This window comes from Anthonomus grandis, chromosome 1, assembly GCF_022605725.1.
Source record: "Anthonomus grandis grandis chromosome 1, icAntGran1.3, whole genome shotgun sequence".
Taxonomy (NCBI): Eukaryota; Metazoa; Arthropoda; class Insecta; order Coleoptera; family Curculionidae; genus Anthonomus; species Anthonomus grandis.
In genome coordinates this window covers 26,125,594-26,147,365 of record NC_065546.1, presented here as the reverse complement: position 1 = coordinate 26,147,365, position 21,772 = coordinate 26,125,594, and the positions used below count along the sequence as shown (strand labels likewise).

At 32.8% G+C, this 21,772-nt stretch overlaps 1 protein-coding gene across 7 annotated transcripts in view; it reads left to right on the top strand.

Moving 5' to 3' along the window:
- Positions 1–15,147, top strand: part of LOC126743543 (uncharacterized) — a 245,398-nt gene extending 230,251 nt beyond the window's left edge. For 6 of the 7 annotated variants that reach the window (XM_050450707.1, XM_050450699.1, XM_050450684.1 and 3 more), the window contains one exon: positions 14,999–15,147. In XM_050450707.1, the coding sequence (XP_050306664.1) occupies positions 14,999–15,103 (105 nt within the window). In that variant the 3' untranslated portion in view covers positions 15,104–15,147. The remainder of the gene's footprint in view (positions 1–14,998) is intronic. The other variant, XR_007662924.1, reaches the window with a different exon arrangement.
- Positions 15,148–21,772: the final 6,625 nt, after the last annotated feature.

Sequence of the window (21,772 nt, the reverse complement as noted above, 5' to 3'; positions counted from 1 at the left end):
TAGCTTTTGCAAGCCTGCAAGCTGCATTTATCTCTAACATGACCTTAATCTCTAAACTTTTTTTCAATTTTGCTTACTATCGAACGTATAATAGGCTTCTCCGGGTACTTATTGTTAAACAGATCGCAAACTTCGGCCTGTGTTCGAGTCTTGTCGCCATATCCATATCCAAGCCATATCCAAGATACAGGGTCGGTTAAATTAGCAGACTAGTAGGATTTGTTCTGTTGATTAAAATGGTGAAAACAGAAAAAAAATTTAACATCGCGTTTTCGAGAAAATGTGAAAAATGTACTTTTGTTAAATGGAATCCCCTGTATATTTTTACATTAATCAAAAGATAATAATTTTCTTAATAAAAAAGTTTATTTAGACTAATAGCCTAAACCTAAAAATAACAAAGTTATAGCGATATTAATAATTTTGTCAAATTTAGGCAAGTTGGCCTTGAACTTTTTGAGAGCAAAACAAATAAATCAGTGTTTGAATAATAAAATGACAGTAGCCGTAGAAATTTTATTAAATAAAGAAATACTGACAGTTATATGTTAGCAAAGTTTGTGATTTTTGTAAAATCTAAATTAGTAAAATGCCTTTTACGCATATTGAAAAATGTGATATCTTTGTTAATATTTAAATTATTATTTTAATAATTTAAATATTAACAAAGATACCAATAGTGCCGACTTAATCGGAGGCACCCTGTATATATAATAATCATAATATACCGGGTGGTGCGTCGCACAGCGGAACATGGGAAAACCCATGTAAATTTTAAGGGGGTCAATTATTGACCCTGTACATTTTATAGAAAGAATGTAACATAACTTTTTGAAGAGACCAATCTGGCAAATCCTTGTGCAAAGTTTTTTTTAAGTTTTAATAAGCGAATCTTGAATTATTCAATTAAATGTAATTGTAAAATTAGCAAATTTTCGGATCAGGTAAAACCAAACGGGCACCAGTAGAATGAATATTGTCACTGACGTGAGGAAAAGTGTCAATAAGTCAGTGACAGTCGATATTTGAAAACAAGTATGAATTATTCAATCGACGAAAAAATAGATAGCCATAACTAAGTGGCATTATGCGGGAAACAGTTTTAGAGCAGCATCTGAAATGTTTTCAGCTTATTTCCCCACCAAGCCCATTCCATCCATTTCAACTATTAAACGTATTGTCAATAAGTTCCAGTCCAAATTTACCGTAATAAATAATTGTAAATGTTCAACTTGGGTTATTGAAAATAGAGCCGAAGAAAGAGAGAACAGAGATCTTAATACTCTACTAAGTGTGGAGGAAAACCAGATGGTTAGTAAGAGTGTTCTTGGGCAAGAGGTAAATAAACATCATACAACGGTATTGCACACTTTAAAAAAACACAAATATTATTCGTATAAATTCGAAAAACATCAGGAGCTGCAGGAAGGAGATGAAGAGGGAAGAGTGGCATTTTGTTTTGAAATGATGAAAGGAGCAAATAATGATAGGATTTTTTTAAGAAATATTTGTTTTACCGATGAATGTACATTTACCCTCAAGAAAACTGACTGTACTACTCTCATACTGTATATACCTCGACAAACTGAACCAAATGTTCAGAATTGCCGGTATTGGAGCCAAGAAAATGAACATCGCTTTGTTCATACTCGGACACACTATCCCCAAAAAACAAATATATTCGTGGGAATTATCGGACACCTTATCATTGGACCCTTTTTTATGGACTATAACCTAACAGCTGAAACCTATTTGGACTTATTTCAAAATCAAATTGGAGCCGCCTTGGAACAAGTTGTTCAGGAAGATCAAATGATCTGGTACCAAATGCATGGTTGCCCGGCCCATAATGCCCGTATGGTTAGAGAGTGCTTGGAAAATGCTTTTAACGGCAATATTATTGGTCCACAATACCGGATACTTTGGCCAGCCAGGTCACCTGATCTTTCACCGAATGACTTGTTTTTGTGGGGTCATTTAAAAAGTGTCATTTATAAAAGTGTAAAATTTGAGAATCTAACCCAGTTACAAAACGTTATTTCATTAGAATGTAATTTTAATTTCAAGTAAAAATTTCCCAATATCAACTTAGTAACGTTAGAAATGAATTTTATGATCGGTTAGGATATTGTTTAGCTGTTAATGGGGGGTTGTTTGAAAATTTGATTAATTGATGTTTTTATATTTTGATTAATTGATGTCTCTATTATTTTTAAAAAAGTTATTGTATTTTATTTTATTTTATTTTTTTACACTTAGTAAAATATTAAGAGTTCTGTTCTCTCTTTTTTCGAATCTATTTTCGATCTTCTGAGTTAAACATTTACAATTATTTATTGCAATGTCTTTGGACTCGAATTTACTAACAATAGGTTTAATGGTTGAAATGGACCAGATAGGCTTGATAGGAAAATAAATTGAAAATATTTCAGATACTGCTATTGGTTAAATTAAATTTTAAAAAGTATGATAAAATTATTTTTTTAATAATTGATAATAATAATTGTTATTGGTTTAACTTCATCGTTTTATTAAATATTTATAAATTTTCATTCGTTATATTAAATAGATTGATAAAACGAAAAAATTTTTTTCTTGTATTTGGCTGTAGGTGAGATTTGACAAAGCTTTCTAACAAATTGTTTGCTGGTGGCTAGTGTCTGGTTTTACCTGAACCGAAAATTTGGTAATTTTGCAATTACATTTAATTGAATAATTCAAGATTCGCTTATTTAAATTTTTTGAAACTTTGCACGAGGGTTTGCCAGGTTGGTCTCTTCAAAAAGTTATCATACATTTTGTCTGTAAAATGTACAGGGAAGCCAATAATTGATCCCCTTAAAATTTACATGGGATTTCCTATGTTCCGCTCGGCGACGCACCACCCGATATATGTATATTAATTTAACAGAGGTCTTCTAGGATTTGCCGAAAATTAGTCTACGATAGTCTTTTCAATAAACTCACTGCTTTCTTTTAAATAATTGCGATGTATGCTTATTAGACATGAACCTGTAAGCCTTTCTTCACCCATGGTGCTTCTAAGCCACGTTTTAACTCTTCGCAGCGTACTAAAGAACCGCTCTACGGTCGCCGTAGTGCATGGGATAGTGCTTAAAATAAATCAGTGCCTTTCTGACAGCAGGGTAAAAAATGTTGGCTTCGTTGAACAGATCAACTACTTCTATTTCCCTTAATTGATCATCTGATAAAGCCTTTTTCACCCATAAATATGCCAAAGGTTTAGTTCTCTGGTAATATCTAGATTATAAAATTCTTGGAATGATTCTGCGTTCTTGTATAAGTCTGTAATGCTGGTTTTGGTCTTGGTCATATACAAGGGATGTAGCTTACTTAAAGCAAACGCCGAAGTATTTTCTTGGGAGAATTGAATATTCAATGATGAAATGAGTGAATCAATGGTATTATCAGGGAACGCCGCCAATATTCATTATCATTGTTTGATGGCGGATTACTTCTATGTGTTTGCTTGTTCGCGCTTTTGGAAAGCTTTTCATTACTTATTTTATCAGGAAACTCGCAGTCATTTCTGAGAGTGTCCTTGATATTTTTTATGTGTTCCTCCACCGATGTCGATCGATTTAGCTTGCAGTGCGCAAACTGCTAGTTCCAAAACGGCTGAATATTTGGCTATTATTTGTAGAGGAATAATAAACACTGGTTTTGTAACGGCTGAATGCAACTGATATGCAGATTTTCTGGTGGCATAATTTTCCTCTACGGATAACGTTTCTTGAGATTTTACAAGCCCTGGGAAATTTTAAAAACTTTCTGATTGATTTAATTTTTTGGACCATCTCGTCTCACACAATAGTCATAGGTTTGGAGCGTGTAGTCGATTCTCTGAAAAACGTCATAACATCCTTTACAGTGGCGACAGTATTTCTATTTTCTGGCACTGCGTTTGCATCATTCACAACAAGGTTGAGTTTGTGACCTGAACAATGAAAATAAAGCACGAGGATATTTTTTCCTTAAAATAGCTTGTACGCCACCCTCTTTCCCTGCCATTACAGAACGGCTATTAAATTCAAACCCCTTCGAAATCTTTGGTTGGAAGGTTAGAACTAATCAAGAAATTATCAATTGCTTCGGCAATTGCTGAAGTATTTTGAGCTTTTAGTTCAACGAACCCTACAAATTCTTCTCTGATTTTTCTTTTGCTTTTGTCCTGAAATCGCATGCCTATTGACAGTTGTTCTTTCTTAGCTACGTCTGCTGTTTTACCAGCTAAGACTGCGTAAACCATGTCCTTCTGAACCTCACTTATTATATTTTCCTTAATAACTTCGCCACATGAATTTATCAATTCGTTTTGTATTTCTGGTGATGTGTAAACTGCATTGCGACGGCACTATTCCAGGTAAATCTTTAATTTGTCATCCCCTGAATTGATTCTCAACTTCAATAAATCTAATAAAACACCCTTATCTGTTTGTTTTCCCCTAAGAGATATATCATATGTACCGCTATTATACAAGAAATAATGAAAAAAATACTATATAAGAAATAATTGATGACAATATTTGTCTCTTTTCATCGATTTTTTACAGCATTTGTCGCTGTTAGGTGAAGGTTGATCTTTGATCTGCTTTCTGCAGTCTTCATGCATATTTTTGAGCTTTATATGGTGTGACTATAAATTATCCCAAAATTCCTCTCACAGTGCTGATGGGCGGAGAGAACAAAACACAATGCTTACAAAGAGCATCTTTAGTCGCTTCGAATATACTAGCCATGGTGCATATTGATCCAACCAAGCATGATTAAATTTTCTTTTAAAATGGCTTGCATCACTTTCAAAATTGTAATATCTGGGCGGCATCCAAGGATTTTGTAACAACTCCTTCTCCTTTTCTGTCGGGTAGCCAACCCAACATAACGACCCAGATCATTTTCATGATAGCCATCGTCCACTATAATTTCAGGATCGACGTTGATGTCATAAGTTTGACGTCGTGATTCGGACGACGTCGAGCAGAATAGTCGGGAACAGATATATTTACAGTTCTACTGGAGAATGTGATGCTTGTCCAATGTTTGCATGCAATGATCTTACATGAGTAGTTTTATCATGGTTCTCATTTTCATCGCTTCCGCTTCCACTGCTACTTTCCCGACCTTTTTTTCTTTTTTCGCGTGTTATCTCTAAAAAATGGATACACAAATGTAAACTACGGGAGCTAATTAAACAGCGAATTATGAAAAATTCGGTAAAGTTAAACCGACCGCTCTCGATGTCGCAATCCGACTATCTGCCCCTTTTCTTGAGTCATAAAAATTGGTCTGCGTGCTTATTTCTCCACTTAAAATAAGGTTCTTCTTGACGCCATTTTGATAGTTACACAAAATTACTCTTATGCTGTTTAGGAATAGGAGGCGGAATACGGAAAATAAAGATCAAGATACCTATAATAACATCACATTCAAGTATCATTTACTTCGGACTTCCTATCAGTAAAAGTAAAATTGCGATATTCGTTAACTTTGTGGTTTGAACAAAGAAATCAAATAATCATATTAGGTTTTATTTTGTTTTGACTCACCTCTTTTAAAGAATTTCCTGATATCCGTTTGAGAGAGTAATATTTACAGTCTCCAGTTGTTGCACAATAAACGTAAATTAAATCTCAAGTCGCCGCAACTAAACTATAAGACACTATTTGAAAGAACTCGTTCATTATCTCAAAGAGACCTACGTAAGTAGCGAAAAAATAAAAATTCCAAGTATCGGTCTCAAAACATCCTTTATATATGTCCTAAAGGTTATATCTTTCGCTAATAAAGCATTATCAGACCTTATAAACTAGAGGTACTAAGCAGATCATTTAGTTTATAACGTCTGATGATGCTTTATTAGCGAAACATGTAACCTTCGGGACATATATAAAGGATGTTTTGAGACCGAAACTTATTATAGGGTTTTTATTTTTTCTTTATAAGACACTATGGCGCATGAAATATTTGCTCGTATTAAACACTGTACTGAATTGAATTGTATTCGTTGTCTCATTGACTCGTCGAACTGAATTGCCTTGCTCTGTCTCACGATCCCGCTTATATATTCAAATATTTCTGCTCCCCAAATACATAGAAAATACTCGACTCTGGAATCTATTTCCGTCCTTATCTCATACTTGCTATCACTGCCTTTCCTTTCCAGCTAGAACGTTCTTCGTGGTATTGACATTCAATAGAAGATGTTGCTATTGATCGTATAAATTAATGCTATTTCGGATATTTTGTTTCTAACACTTCATTTTGCCCAGAGTAGGTAACACGTTTTTAATTCCCACTTGCCAGGAAAAATGACATTTATTTTATCTTTTAAGCAGCTGCCCCTCCCTGCCCCTACCTGGGTACGCCCCTGACTCACAATCAAATTTTGAATGCTTCAAATATTAGTAAAAACAATTCCCAAGCAATCAAACGTGCAACACGTTTAATAAAAGTAATGGCTATTTGTACACAAGCTAATATCCAATGCTGAAAAATTCAAACCTTATGCAGAGATTCCTAGGGTCCATATTTTTTAACATCTTGAGATTCTATTCATACCCAGCTACCACAGATATGTATCTGTAATGTAATGTTATGTAAATACTATTAACATAGATAGACCCGCAAGCGCCGAATTTTCGCAACTGCGCTATAAAAAGTTATAATAAAGATATGTCGCTATGAGACATTAATGTGATATTATACTAAAATGTTGTAGGTATATTATAACAGTACGTCATGAATGGGTAACAATGTAAATCTGAGTGACTAAATGTATTTATAGACCATGTTATTGTTTTTATAAGGACCCACATACAAAAACAATATTTTTGCCATTAGGATATTAAAGAAAGCAAAGTGAAATGCATACTTTATCAAAAAATATATCATATAACCATTTTAATACAGCTCCAATATATAACAAAAAAAAACACTTTGTTATTGAGAAAGTTACATTATTTCAAAAGTTAATTACTACGTTACCTTTCACGGGAGAGGTTGCACGGAATGTTTCAGCTACTGTGCTATATTAGAGTTTTCTCAGGAGCATTAGTTTACTGTTGCATTATGATGCAACAGTAAACTAATTAGGTATGCCTAAATCTATACGAAAAATATAAAGTTAAAAATCATTGAACCAATTTTATACAATTAAAATAACACCATATAAAATTAATTATTTTAAAAATTTATTATAAAACTTAACCAAAATTTAAAAAAAAACTAGCACTCCATATAATCTCTAAACCTTCTAAATTTTAAAACTAAAAGATCACACAATAATATTAACTGTAATATCATAATCAGTATAAGAAATTCATAGATCCTTCCGTGCTCCTAAGTTTTTTAATTTTAATTTTTTTCTCTGTTATGTTATAACCATATATATTGGGAGATGAATTTGGACAATCGTTTTAAGCAGCCAATCCACTTATCAATTCTTTATAAGAGAAAAAACAAAACATAGATGAGGTTTATTGTTGTAAATAGTACTTTTGAATAAATATACCTTAGGATTCACATAGTGTTAGATCTTAGGATATGTACGAGGTATTCTTAGATTAGACTTTTATGTTACTAATTAAGTTAAAATAAGCATTACTTCGATTGTCAACGTCCTGTTTTTATTAATGCTACTTGGGTGATTTTTAATTTCAATCATTTCACTTGAATAATCAAATGAACCTTGACACTTTTGTGCTCAGCAAGAGCGGTTTTTGAATTACTGTTAATAAGTATATGAGGTTTTATACTTCTTTTATGTTTAAAAATTCTAGTCTTTAAATATCTAGAAGTTTGACTGATATCATCATCGCAATTACAACATGTAATTTTATAGATTGCATTACTTTCTCCGTCCTTTAGTGTTTTCGTTTTTAATTTTGAAAAGAACCGTTTGGTAGTGTTTTAATAGGGTAATTAAAAGTTTTTTTTCGGCTGTTTTTGAGTTGTTTGATTAGTTTTGAACAATATTTTAGCAATTAATTTATGTGGAAAATCATTATTTAGAAGAAAGTTTTTTATTTCAAGATTCTTTCTGTGATAGTCGATATGAGATAGTTGTAGTGCCCTACTCTTCACATTTTTTATAATATTAATTTTTTGTAAAAAAAAAATCAGAGTTATAGTTTAAAAATCTTTCTTGGAGAATGTTGATTTTTGGTTCCAACCAATCTGTTTTATTATATATTGGTCAGTTCTAATAAATAAAATGTCAAGGAAAGGGTTTCAGTTGTTATCTCTATTTCGATCGTAAATTGGAATTTTGAATGAAAATTATTAAATGTATCAAAAAGAACACTAATTTGATCGGCACGCATGCTAGTAGTAATGTGATCGACGTATCATTGGAAAAATAATAATTCAAAAGGTAATTGATCAATGAACATTTTTTAAAGTTTACTCATAATGATGTCGGATCAAATAGGTGATAAACAATTACACATACCTAATTCAAAGACTTGTTGGTAAAACTGTCCATTAAAATTGAAATAATTGTTTTGAAATACGAATTTTAAGAGGTCTAGAACCTTTTGCAAAGATAACGTACATATATGTCGATAAACCATACAATTGATCGTCTGAAGTAGTTTTTTGACCTATTAAGCAAAGTTATAAACACTGAGGTCAGGATAAACAGTTCACATTTTAGTTTTCTTTAGATATTTTACATATGAAAATCGATACTTTTAAAAATATACAAGTTAAAAATCTTATTAATATTTTTTTTTCGTTTAAAATCATTAAAAAAATTGTTTATTATTATGGTATCCCATTTCCCATTTTTTTATATATCTTAGATAAAGTGTATAAATAATATAAAAAGAGGGGTTTATTACACCTTTAATTTTCGTCTAAATTTTTACAATCTTCTCCTAAATTTTTTTATCAGTCATCAGTCGCAATTAAGCAAACTATATACACTATTAGATATGATATATCGCTTAAAATTCAAACAATTTTGATATTAAATAAATTGGAAGCTTTTCATATCTAATACCTAAAATGCTTCAACACAAAATTTAAATTACCTACCTTTATATAACATAAACTTAACTACTTAACTTTCATCAGCTGATATGGCACAAACAGGGATTGGACGCTATTCGACACAAAGTGTCCAAAAATTGAGAAATATCGACACATAGATAGAAAACGTGCACAAAAAAATGTAAAACATGGTGAACCGATGAAACATGTAAAACCGAGAATGACCAAATATAAAATATGGTTCCACAAGTAAATTTCACTCAAATGTCAAAATGAGGTTGCAATGCGGCAAGCCGTAATCTCATTGTAATAAAGATCACTAATATCTGAGCAATATTATAATGTTATATTGGGGATACATAAGTATTTTGGGATTGGTTAAATGTGCCACATTGATATATGTGTAACATGTCATTTATGTAACATTTTAATATTACTTTGTAACAGTATTATTATTACAAACAAATATATAAGGAATAAAAAAAAATAGTATATCGCAAGACATTGCGTTATGTAACGTGCTAGGGCTAGGGCTCGTAAATCTCAATGTCCTATCTCAAAACAATTTATCCCAGCGCAATATATCCCAACCCAACCCATTCTAGCCCAGCCAAATCCAACTCCACCCAAACTATTCCAATCCAATTCGACCGAATCTAATGCACTAAAAAAATACATATGAAAAGATTAAAAAATTCTATAATTAAGGAACATGTATAGCAATCCTATCACTTCGCAGCGTTATGTCAAACGTCAAATACGTCGATATAAAAATATAATAACAGAAAGATGGAAGGGAATTTTATTTTTGTAATTTACTATTTACATGAAAAATAATTTTCTTTAAAGTTGATTTTAAATAAAATATCCCGTATTACATATTATTTTTATTACGGACTGAAATCATTACCACTCCTTTCTGGAACATACTTACTCCAGAAATAGTCTTTTATGTCAGGACACACTTTTTACTACAACTTTAAAACTCCAACCTTACTCGCGTTGACTGTTGTTTAATTGTTCAAGATAAACAAAAAAATTGATTGTGCATAACTCCAGTGATAAGCAGAACTCCAAATACAGTTAAATAATGAACTCAAACTACAAAATACGAAAAACAGTACTTAAATTATGAGAATAATTAACGTATTTACATTTTCATAACACAGCTTTCCTCTCAAGTTTGATTGTTCTTCAACAATATCAATCAATCAACACCTCCATGGCTACCTGAGTCATGATAAGGGGCTAGCCGGACGATGTTTATAATTTTGATATTCGTCGTCGGAGCTGGCTGACCCCGGTACATTACGTTGTTGATTTTGATGACCACATAAAATGGGCCTTCCCAATCCTTCTGGAGTTTTGGTGACTTACCCTTCGCCCTTCATGGATTATATAACCAGACTCTGTCATCAGGATTAAAACCGGTAAAATTCGCCTTTATGTCATAACGTGATTTTATTCTTATACTTTCTAGGTGAAGTTTCTCCCGGAATTCGCAAAACCCTGTTGTAGAGGGTTGACGTACCTCTCAAGGGTTTTAGCATTGTCGGGTCTCCCAATAATAATGTCTATAGGTAAACGCAGTTTATCACCAAAGTTTTGCTGGACTTTTTCCAGTGGACTCGTGGATAGAACAGTATGCCAATAAGAATGCTTGTACACAGGTAGCCCAGTTAGTTTGTTTAGAGTTTGCCGCAGCTCTCAAATAGGTTTCAAATATGCGAATAATTCTTTCAATTATTCCATCAGACTGAGGGCGTAGGGTTGTGCGGTTAGTATTTATTCCCAGCAACTGGCATACTTGTTGGAATACTTGTGACTGAAAGTGCCTTTCTTGGCCTAAATATATCTCTCTGGGAACATCAAATCAGCATATCCAGTTATGGAACAGCACTTCAGCTACTGTCGTTGGTTGCTTCTTGGTTTGGAATGGAATAAACCTTGGGCTCCTTACTAACGTAATCTATGGCTACAAGAGCATATCGATTCTTGAGGCTGCTAGTAGATAAAGGTCCTACTATATCGGTAAAGGTCCTACTCGCAATTGGTTTAAAGGGTAGAACAACAATATACTATCTCATTTTCCTTTAAGTTCCGGCTCTTGGGCCCCTGCTTGAAGAACATTACTCACACCGTCGGCACCAGCGTTAATATCTTCAGCCAGTAAAACCTTTATATTACTTTTGTCAAGGTCTTACGAATTTACAAATGTTTTTCACCCCTGTGCACAGCTTTAAGAACTTTTGGAATCTATTTTCGAGGAATTATTATCAGATAAATCTTTTATTTTCTATCTACGCTTCCCCAGAAACTGTTTAATAACCCATCGTGTATCATCAATGAATTCCAGTGAGCCAAGGAAGCTTTAACTTGTGTAGATTTGTCAGAAATATCTTTCTATTCTGGCTTTGAAGTTTCCCGAGACATCAGTTCATAATTAAGGCCAAATACTAAATCATCCCACTAATCCTGAATTATATTAGCAGCGTCCCACTCTTTAAGACTGTTAATGCCAATACGATGACAAGTAAATATCTTTAGCTGTTATTTGAATTCCTTTTTAAGACAATCTTCACATGTTTCTATACAAGGTCGTCTGGATATTTGCTCTTCCTATGTTCTATTATAAAGTGATACTCTAGTATCTGTTGAAGACACCTTGCTATTCAGTTCTGTCCTTCATGGAACTTCTTTTGAACTGAAACAGTCATTTCAGAGAAGCATGGTCCGGCCTAAGAATGCATCGTTGACCATACAAATATTTATGGAAATTTTAAATAGCTTTTACTACTTACCAATAGCTCTCGTCTGGTCACACAACCATTTCTTTCTGGTTTTGATAGTGTTTTACTGAAATAAGTGAATCGTGGCCAATTTTCGATTGCTTCGAGTTTATCTGGATCAGACTTGATACCAGTTTCTCATATAAGATAGCTGAGATATTGAACTTTTAAAATTTCAAAGGTGACTTTACATGAAGCATTGGAGCACAATTCTGTAAATTTAAAGGAGTTTGGCAATTTGCAGTCATAAATTTCTCTTTTTCTTATAATAATATAATACTTACCGGTATTCACTCTTCAGCATATTAAGCATTGAAAATCATTATGAACCTGATAGCGTATCCAGGGTGTCATCACTTCTTGGTAGGGGATAACTCTTCTTCTTGGTTATGTCATTCAGGCGCTGCTACTCTACAAAAAATCTAATAGATCCTTCCTTTTACTTAACCACAACTGGAGACTCTGGGATGGTTGTCTCACTCCTTGTGTCCTCATTTCTTAAGTCATTAAAGAAAATGTACCTTATTTAGCTGCCGGAATTCTTTAAGGTGTTCGTTTTATCAGAGCATTATCTCCAGCGTTAATTCCATGCTTCATTAATGTGGCTTCACTTTCATCATTGCCTATATTCCAGAATTGAAATAAATAGAAAAACGCTATTTTCTCATCTCTAGTTCTTGCATTTTTTTTGTACTTGCCCCAATTCTCCTTTAACTGTTGCTTCGAACTTAGTTATTATTTTTTTCTGTTTTATTTCCACATCGTCTTTAAGTTCTAAGTCTCGTTCCTCTTGTTTTCGTTTTTTTTCGTCCTGGTCTTCTTTAAGATAATTTTTTTAATTTATTAAGTCTTGTTTTATGGTCGTTATAAACTCTTGTCTTTTGCCTCGATCTTCATTTTCTTCTTTCAGGTCATCTTTCATGGTCTTAATGCGGTCTTAAGATTAAGCCTTCAAATGATAACGACAAATAGATCATAGTGTTTCTTTTTTGTATCAATTGAATGATTTATTGTACAGGGGCAATAAACAACTAAAAAGTGATTTTCTCCAGTATTTTCTTAGTATTTTCTCCAGTCGAACGCATAAAAACACAAATTCAGAATTAATTTGCGATCGTTGCTTGACCTAAATTTAATATTTTTAAACTATTCATAAACCTCAAAATTAAAACTTGAATTTCTTATTGGTTTTAATACTATGTTGTAGAATCAATAAGAGCAAACCCAAGGGAGCTATCATTATGATTATCGGCCCCGCCTATATATACAGTGTGGTGACTTTAACTGGAATAAATTCAGTTAAAACTAATGAAATTTTATCTGGCAAAATTCCTGAGACCCGTCGATTTTTGTTTATTTTTTTCACATTTCAACATAGTTTTTGTATTTTTTTACCTACAGTCCAAATTAACCCAAACTTTTTTTTTTCAAATAGAAAGCCACTTTTTTTAAACTCTCATTGAAAAGAGCCCTTTTTCCTGATTAAATTACCCTATTTACTTTTGTGATTATCTAAAGGAGAAATACGAAAAAAAAAATAAAAACCATTAAATTATTAAAAGTCTCGGAATATTTTGTGTTGGTAAATTTTTGGCGTGTTTTATTGGTATCGAGACATTTCCTGACATTGTTGTAGTGTCACTGTTAAAGTGAATTTCAACCAGTTGTTAAATAAGTTAACTTATATTGAAAAAATGCCTTATTTTATCCGAATCCCACAAGATTGAAATCTTAATGATGATTGGTTATGGGGACAGAAGTCATACTCAGCTAGAGGTTGTCCACTTATTCAGACAGAAATATCCAGATTTGCCATCTATCAACCAAGGTACGGTTAGTAAAATCGAAAGCAGATTTCGAGAAGTTGGGCACGTGAGGGATGTTGCAAGACAAAGGTCTTCTAAAATCGATGAAAACTCCCAATTAAATGAATTGTTAGCGATGGAAGAAAATCCGGTAACTGCAGCCAGAAGAGTAGCTCGCGAAAACTCTATTCATCATAAATCTGTGCTAAAAATTGAAAAAAGTGCAAACAAACGATCTTATAAAATGCAACCCGTTCAAGAGTTATTGGAAGACGATTCAGATTGCAGAGTTCAGTTCTGTGCATATCTTCGGAGGAGATCCTTTTTTCTGATGAGGCTACATTCACCCTAAATGGCCATGTTAATAAGCAGAACTGTCGCTACTGGTCTGACGAGAACCCACACTGGGTAACGGAAACTAATACACAATATCCCCAGAAAACTAATGTTTAGGCTGGCATAATTGGCAGGCAAGTTATAGGGCCCATATTCTTCAATGATACTTTAACTGGGGAAAGATATCTAGAATTTCTTGAACATGAACTAGTTCCAGTCTTACGTGCCTTATATCTGAGTCAGTTCGATCCAGATTTGTATGATGAAAGAATCTGGATGCAACAAGATGGTGCTCCCCACATTACGCCCGTAATGTACGCCAGTATTTAGATGACAATTTTCCAAACAGGTGGATTGGTAAAAGGGGTGCAATCGAGTGGCCGGCACGTTCTCCTGATCTCACCCCACTTGATTTTTTTCTGTTAAGACATTTGAAAAGTCAAATTTATATGAGCAAACCAGGAAACCTAGATGAACTCAAAGAACGTATTAGGCAAGAAATACAAACAACAAATACAAATAGACGACAAATATCTCCAGAAGTGTTAGAAAATGTCAGAAACGAATTTTATTATCGTTTTGGGCTTTGCCAACAAGTAAATGGTGCTCATTTTGAGCATCTTATACATTAAACGCAACTTTTAATAATTTAATGTTTTTTTTTTTCGTATTTCTCCTTTAGATAATCACAAAAGTAAATAGGTCAATTTAATCAGGAAAAAGGGCTTTTTTCAATGAGAGTTAAAAAAAAGTGGTTTTCCATTTGAAAAAAAAAGTTTGGGTTAATTTGGACCCCCCCCTATAGGTGAAAAAATACAAAAACTATCTTGAAATGTAAAAAAAAATAAACAAAAATCTACGGGTCTCAGGAATTTTGTGAGATAAATTTTGGTTAGTTTTAAGTGAATTTATTCCAGTTAAAGTCACCACACTGTATGTATAGGCTGTTTTACCAAAATAGCAAAAATTGTGTTGCGGTTTTATTCCCTTAATAACTCTTGCGAAGGAAATAATATATATATTACTTACATTATATTATTATACATTTATTTTTAGGAAACCACTGACGACGGTGCTTATTCAAAGAAACATCTTAAAAAAGTCGCAAGCCCAATACAAGAAAAAAAACAGCAAGTTAATAATTTATTAGATAAAATGTAAAGACCATTAAATTAATATTAAACTGAAACTATATTTTAGTAAAACTGTTGTATTAATACAAATATAAATATAAATAGAAATTCTTTATTTCCTTTTTACAGCCAATTTTTACATTGTAAAGTTCGTCAATACTAAAAGAAAAAGAAGAAAGGAAAAAGTGCATAAAATCCTACAAATCACATTCATAATATGAATTAAATTTAAAAGTTTACGTTCTTTCAATATTTAAAATAAGCTTATTTCGCTGACACGAGTCATAAAATTGCTGAATGCAAATATCAGCTTTGGCTTTGGCTTCATCTGGGGTGAAACCAGCCGCTTCACAGACTGTGTCGTCACCGTATACAAAGATTCATTAGGAGGTCATTAATATAAAGTCAGAGTAAAAGACTAAGCACTTCGCTCTGCGGAGTGCCAATCTCCATACTCTGCGCAACAGACATGTTCCCGCCCACAGCAACAGACATTTTTCTTCGATCAGGTAGGATTGGGAAAATTCATTTATGCACTCTCTTATGCCAATGACATCCAATTTTTTTGGCAATATGTCAAGGGTCAAGCATATCAAATACTCGGCTTAGGTTACAACCAAGACGCAAATAACGTACCTTCCCTGATCAACATCACTGAATATCCGTTGCGTAAGCTCGAAAGTAGCAGACTCGAAAGCCCCTGCCTGAAACCGAACTGGCGTGGTGTTAGTATTTGTTCACTATCTAAAAACTGTATAAGACGATTATAAAAATATTTTTTTATTATTTTTGAAATTGGACTGATGATAGATATTGCCCTATAGTTTTTACGGTCATCTTTTTTAAAAACTGGCACGGTTTTTGCAGTTTTTAGTTCTGATGGGAAAATTCCTACAGCAACTAATTTGTTAATAACTACTGCAAGATCATCAGAAAGTATATTGCTTTTTTTATATAATCTAGTTGGTCAAAGTTCATCAACGCCAACCGCTTTTTATTTTTTATTTTAAAATTATTTTGATTAATTTCATAGGGTGTAGTGTTACTAAAAAACATTGTTTTCTTCCGAAACCGATCAGTAGTACGACACCAATAATTATTTTTGTTCTTGTAAACGCTGTTTGTAAAGTGAGATGCAAATATTGTAGCTAATTCGTTAGTTGTGTACTAAAATATTCCCGGAGAAAATTTTAATGCCTTTACAACAACTTTTAGAGCGACCGAGCGTAGTATTGACAAAATTCTATAAAAAAAAACGTTTTTTGTTTACTGCTTGTGTCAATATTGCTTAAAATGATTCTGATTATATTTGATATAAAATAATTAATAATTGATTTAGTAGTTACATTATTTTTATTAGTGAAAATCCTCATAGGTGTATTGAATTAAATCCATATAACTCTAAAATGTCAAATATTTCTTGGGTGCGTAAGTTAGTTGGTAAGTTCAGCGTGAAAATTAAGATCACCACAAATTATATTTTTTTGTGGTTTCTATTAACAAATCACAGTATTCTTTGAAATATGACAAAAAAAATTGTCATGATAAAAAATCATCTTTTGAGTCATGACCAGAGTGCTTATAATTACTACAACATACATCCCTGCAGACAGCGCAATGCCATTACATTCTATAATACACTCGTATGTTGAATTTTTTATCTTGAGAAAGATAATTATGAAATTTTCTCGCAAAATTGGAGGTTACATAATGCATAGATATATTACTCCTCCCTTAAGATGGTTAAGCCTTTGAAAGTAAGATATTAATTGGTAATTATTTAGAAATATGTTCGATTCCAATGCTTAGATAAACACACAATCCAAGGAAAAAAGTATCAAAAAAAGCATCAAATAAATTAAGTTTTGTCAAAAGTCCTTGACAATTGAAATGTTTATAACTCATATATTATATTTATAACTCATTAAAGAATTTATTGATTTTTATATCATTTTTGTTTTAATAAAGAATATGTTTTTATTATTTGTACTTCTTTCTACTAACACACTATTAATTTTATTTAACAATATTATCATTTAAACGATACACAATGATAATATTATGATTTTAACAGCGCAGCGGTAGTATTGAATGAATACGGCTATAACATACGAACGACACGGGATGCATATTTACACATCCTCCTAGGCTATGGCACCGGGGTGCTGAAATCAATGAGGATGTGTAGTAACCGTTCCACTAAAGATGCTCCCAGGTTTCGGCACCCCGCTTTTCGCGATGTTATTTGCTGCTATTTTAAAAATGTTAACATGTTTGTGATGATTTAAACAGCAAGAAAATAAGATAGGCATAAGATTTGAGACTTACGAGATTGATATATTATATTAAAGATCTTTTAATTAATTTTGTACATATTATTATATGATATATTTTTTGAAACTTGGCTCAATGAGTCAATAAGTCTATAAATACTATTTGCTATAAAATTGACAGTTGTAATCAAAATGGCGGCTCGGCGCCATCTTGAAAAATAAATTTAAATGGGAAGGGGGAGTCACATTGAAGGGGAGGGGGGGGGGGGCATTAAAGATCCGCATTGTACAGGGTGGCCCAAATTCGAGCATCATCATTGGGTTCTCGCAAACCGTAAGACAGGGGTAAATTATGGCAAAGTTGCGCAATTTAATGCTTAATAAAAATTCCGTTTAAAAAATTTGAAAAATCCGGATACGTTCGGAAATATCCGGAAAAAAAAAACATTTGTAAAAATCTTACCACTTAACCACCCTGTATTTAAATTTTAAAGAAACATAAACTTTTTGAGATGAAATAATTGCCCTGTATGATGTGCAATTAAAAGAAAAGCAATACATATGTGATTTAAACAAAATTTTATTCGTTAATAAACCACAATTTAATTATAAAATACGTGATAATTTTCACGGTACATCATACAATATACAGAGCGATTATTTTACGTCTTCTTAAAAAATTTCATTTAAATCACCCTTTAGGATATATTGCAGCAAATAATAACACTAACGTCTAAGTTATAGCTTGGATATTTCATAACCTATTTCTTTTTAAACTGTCTTGTTAGCTCAATTAATAAAATAGACATATTGATAATTATAATGTAATATAGCAGCTATTTAAATAAAAACATTTTTACGTTGAATCTTATGGAAAAAGTCTAGATATTGCAATACTTTTTTGGCGAAGTGTATTCCTCATCCTCAAAATCCCCTATGTACCAATTTCGAACAAAATTAAAAAAGCACCAAAGGGCCCTAATCTTACCTCCCTTATTGTTACAATGATAGCAGCAAATAACATGGCGAAAAGCGCGGTGCCGAAACCTGGGAGCATCTGTAGTTGAACGGTTACTACACATCCTCATTGATTTTAGCACCCCGGTGCCGTAGCCTAGGAGGATGTGTAAATATGCACACGGCATACTCAGACGTTCGACGTGACGTCACGACTGGCTTTCTATATTACGGTGGCTTCGGCCGAGTGTACCAGTGCGACCAACCCAGTGTCCTTCTGCTCGCCGATCGAATCAGTCATGGCTCAACAACCATAGAGAAATGAATATTAAAAGAGTGTTCAAAAGGTAGCCTAACCTGATCATCAAGTTTTAAAACTTAACCTAAAAAAATTAGTTCGGTTAGACCGCATCGAGGGCCAACTTCTGTCATAATTGTTATTAGATTATCGATTTTCTTTCGTTCCTTGCCACCACTCACCTTCGCATCATCGATCGTCGCCATTGCTTATTCCTATTTCCTTTTTATTTTGGCGTCCATTGGGTGTGTCCTTTTGTTTTTGTCTCAACAAAAAATAGTTAAAAATGTAGCTTAAAGTGATTGAAGTGTAATTTCATCATATAGAAGCTTTTTGGTTGTTTTATTGTGTGGTTTCAGATCCCTAGGATGGGGTAAGTGCAATTTTTTTGTATCAAATAGTTTTCACCATGTTGTAGGTCACCTGAAATTGTTGTTTACCATTTTAAAACTGGCCTAATAATGTTGTCGCCAGGAAAATTCATTTTTAAATGCAAGGCACCTACTTGTTCTAATACATGCTATTGGCCTATTGAGGATTCATACAAAAATAAAATGTTCTTTAAATTTCCTGAAAGTGACATTATTAGGAGGTCCGAATGGTTTAAAATACTTGGTTTAAGCCCAACCTCAACAAGGTGTTATTTATGTCAAGACCATTTTGATGATATTTCATTTACTAGTACTATACATACTCGTTTAAGAAAGTGTGCTCTCCCAATTGCTGGCCCAAGTATTATTCAAAATACCCCAGTACTGGTTGAGGCACAAGTACCTTGGGAAGATACATTGACTTTATTACCTGCTATCATAATCCAGCAATCTCAATATAATGTTCAGAATGAACATAATTATGCTAGACCACTTTTTACTAGGTCTGACGAAAGGTATCATCAGTGCTTTGCTGCTAGGAAGTACCAAAAGCACAATAAGTGAAACAACTTCCATTCTACCATGTCACTACTTAAAGAGGTACCTCACTTCGATAAGATGGGAGTAAGATCCAGGGATTCTCCTTGAATATTTAAGAAAAAGGACCGATGACATCTAGAATTTAGGGTATACATCAGTGTCAACTAATTTTTATAATATATACTCTCCATAAAGAATATTTTAATTACGGGGTTATATTTTATATATTACCACTCCCCACAATCCAACATTTTTGAGTATCAGGATCCCTTTTAAGACAATAAATTATAAACTTACTTTACAATTGACTTTAATTCTACTCCTACCCTTGTTAATTTGTTGATAACAGTGAAATTAACATTGTTAGTATCAAGCATTTAATTCTCAAAATAGGACATAATTGACCCATTAAATCTTTTTTTGATAGCGTATTGGGCTGTAAAATCTCTTTTACATTCTCTAAAAATCAATGAAAAAGTGCGTTATTAACAATTTATTTTTTTGAAGGGCCTTAATGCATTAACTTAACAGCTTAAAAGCAAATTTGATGAATTTAATGTCAAAAAACTAACGAATTCAATTAAAAAATGTATAAAATAAACTTAAATTACATACATTATCACTCTTTGCCTCTTCAAAAATTAAATTAATACACTTGCACTATTTCATAATTTTTTAGAGTTTGTGATCGGGATTCACAGACTTTACGCTGTTAAAAATTGATTTCATGGGTCAATAATTTTAAATTTCGCGCTATTCTAAAATTTTTAATGGCACGCTTTTCATTTCTATCACGGATCGGTATTACAGTAGACTATTTTACCGACTGTGACAAATGTCAATTATTTTAGTTCGGTTAGACCGCATCCGTGATGCTGCAATCGACTTTAGGGTAAAGATGGTGCCTACTTGTTACTATGGGATTAAACCCTCTTATACTTTTAATTACTCTATGTCAATAACATAAAGTTAACTCTTCCTTCCTATTGGACGAAGACGAGGATTTCTGCAATACGGACGAGGAATAGCAATCACCGGAATCAATGAAGCCGAGCTAAGAGCGGACCAATACTCTTCAATCCACTCCGTTAACCCAAGAGGAACTAACACATTATTATGTTGTCCTCATGCGAAGTGCCAAAAGCAGGCACGAGATGAAGACGAACGCTCTCCGCCGGGTCTTCCACCGGACGACCAGGGCACTCAGGAACCGGATAAAGGCTCTTGAGTCCGCCCACCCGGCTGCTACTGCTGCGGTACAGGCCAGTCCCGCAGCTGAAGTCTCCCTCCCTGCCGCCCCGGAAGCGTATTTACATACTATACTACAGAACAGAGCATCCTAGAACTCCGCGGTTAATAGTTAATATACAGTTAGTATAATATGTAGTTGAGAAATGCGCTTATTTATCACTACATACACTATACTACGCTACAGAGCATTAGAAAAAAAAATGTTTTTATGTGATTTGTTTGGTGCTGTAAAATTGATAGTAACACATTTAATTATTGTGTAATTATTTATTAATTTAAATAATTACAATTAATATATACAAAATAGTTAGTAAATAACTATCAATTATTTTTTCTGGATATTTCGGTATTCGATAAAGGGTGTTTAAATATTTAATGAATATGATGCGACTGGAAATTTTGAAAACAAATACCTAATGTTGTGAAGGTGTGTGGTACTCTAAAAATTTTAATAGTGGCTTGTGGGCTTTTAAAGGTACGTAAATACGTACGCGTAAAACGTAATTTCTTTAGTCCATTCCTAAATTTGGTTTAATTTTAAAATATAAGTTTCGCTTCAAAATGTACAGATTTATATTTTTTATCATTAAACTGCTTGTATGGATAATACGGTGGGGTAAACTTTTCTAAAATAGCGAAAAAATGCTCTTATGTACGTGAGATTATTTTATTAGATTAATTTTAATAGAAAATTATACGTATTAAACAAATATTAATTAAAAATAAACACAGGTACTTAACGTAAAATAAAAATAAAATATCTCAGTCTACCAAACTTTATGTTAGTATCTTAACTTTATTATCTAATTAGTTGTATTAGTATCTAAATTAGTATTTTATTATAGTTAATTGGCCTAAAATCAACTTTTTAATGAGATTTGGCGTTTTGGCGATTTCAGTCAACAGCTTGATTCGGTGACCTTGGAACCGTACCTCTTCGGATCATTTATTTATTTTTTGCTGGTCCTCCTGCCTGAATTCTTTTTGATCCAGATGATTCCAGGTTT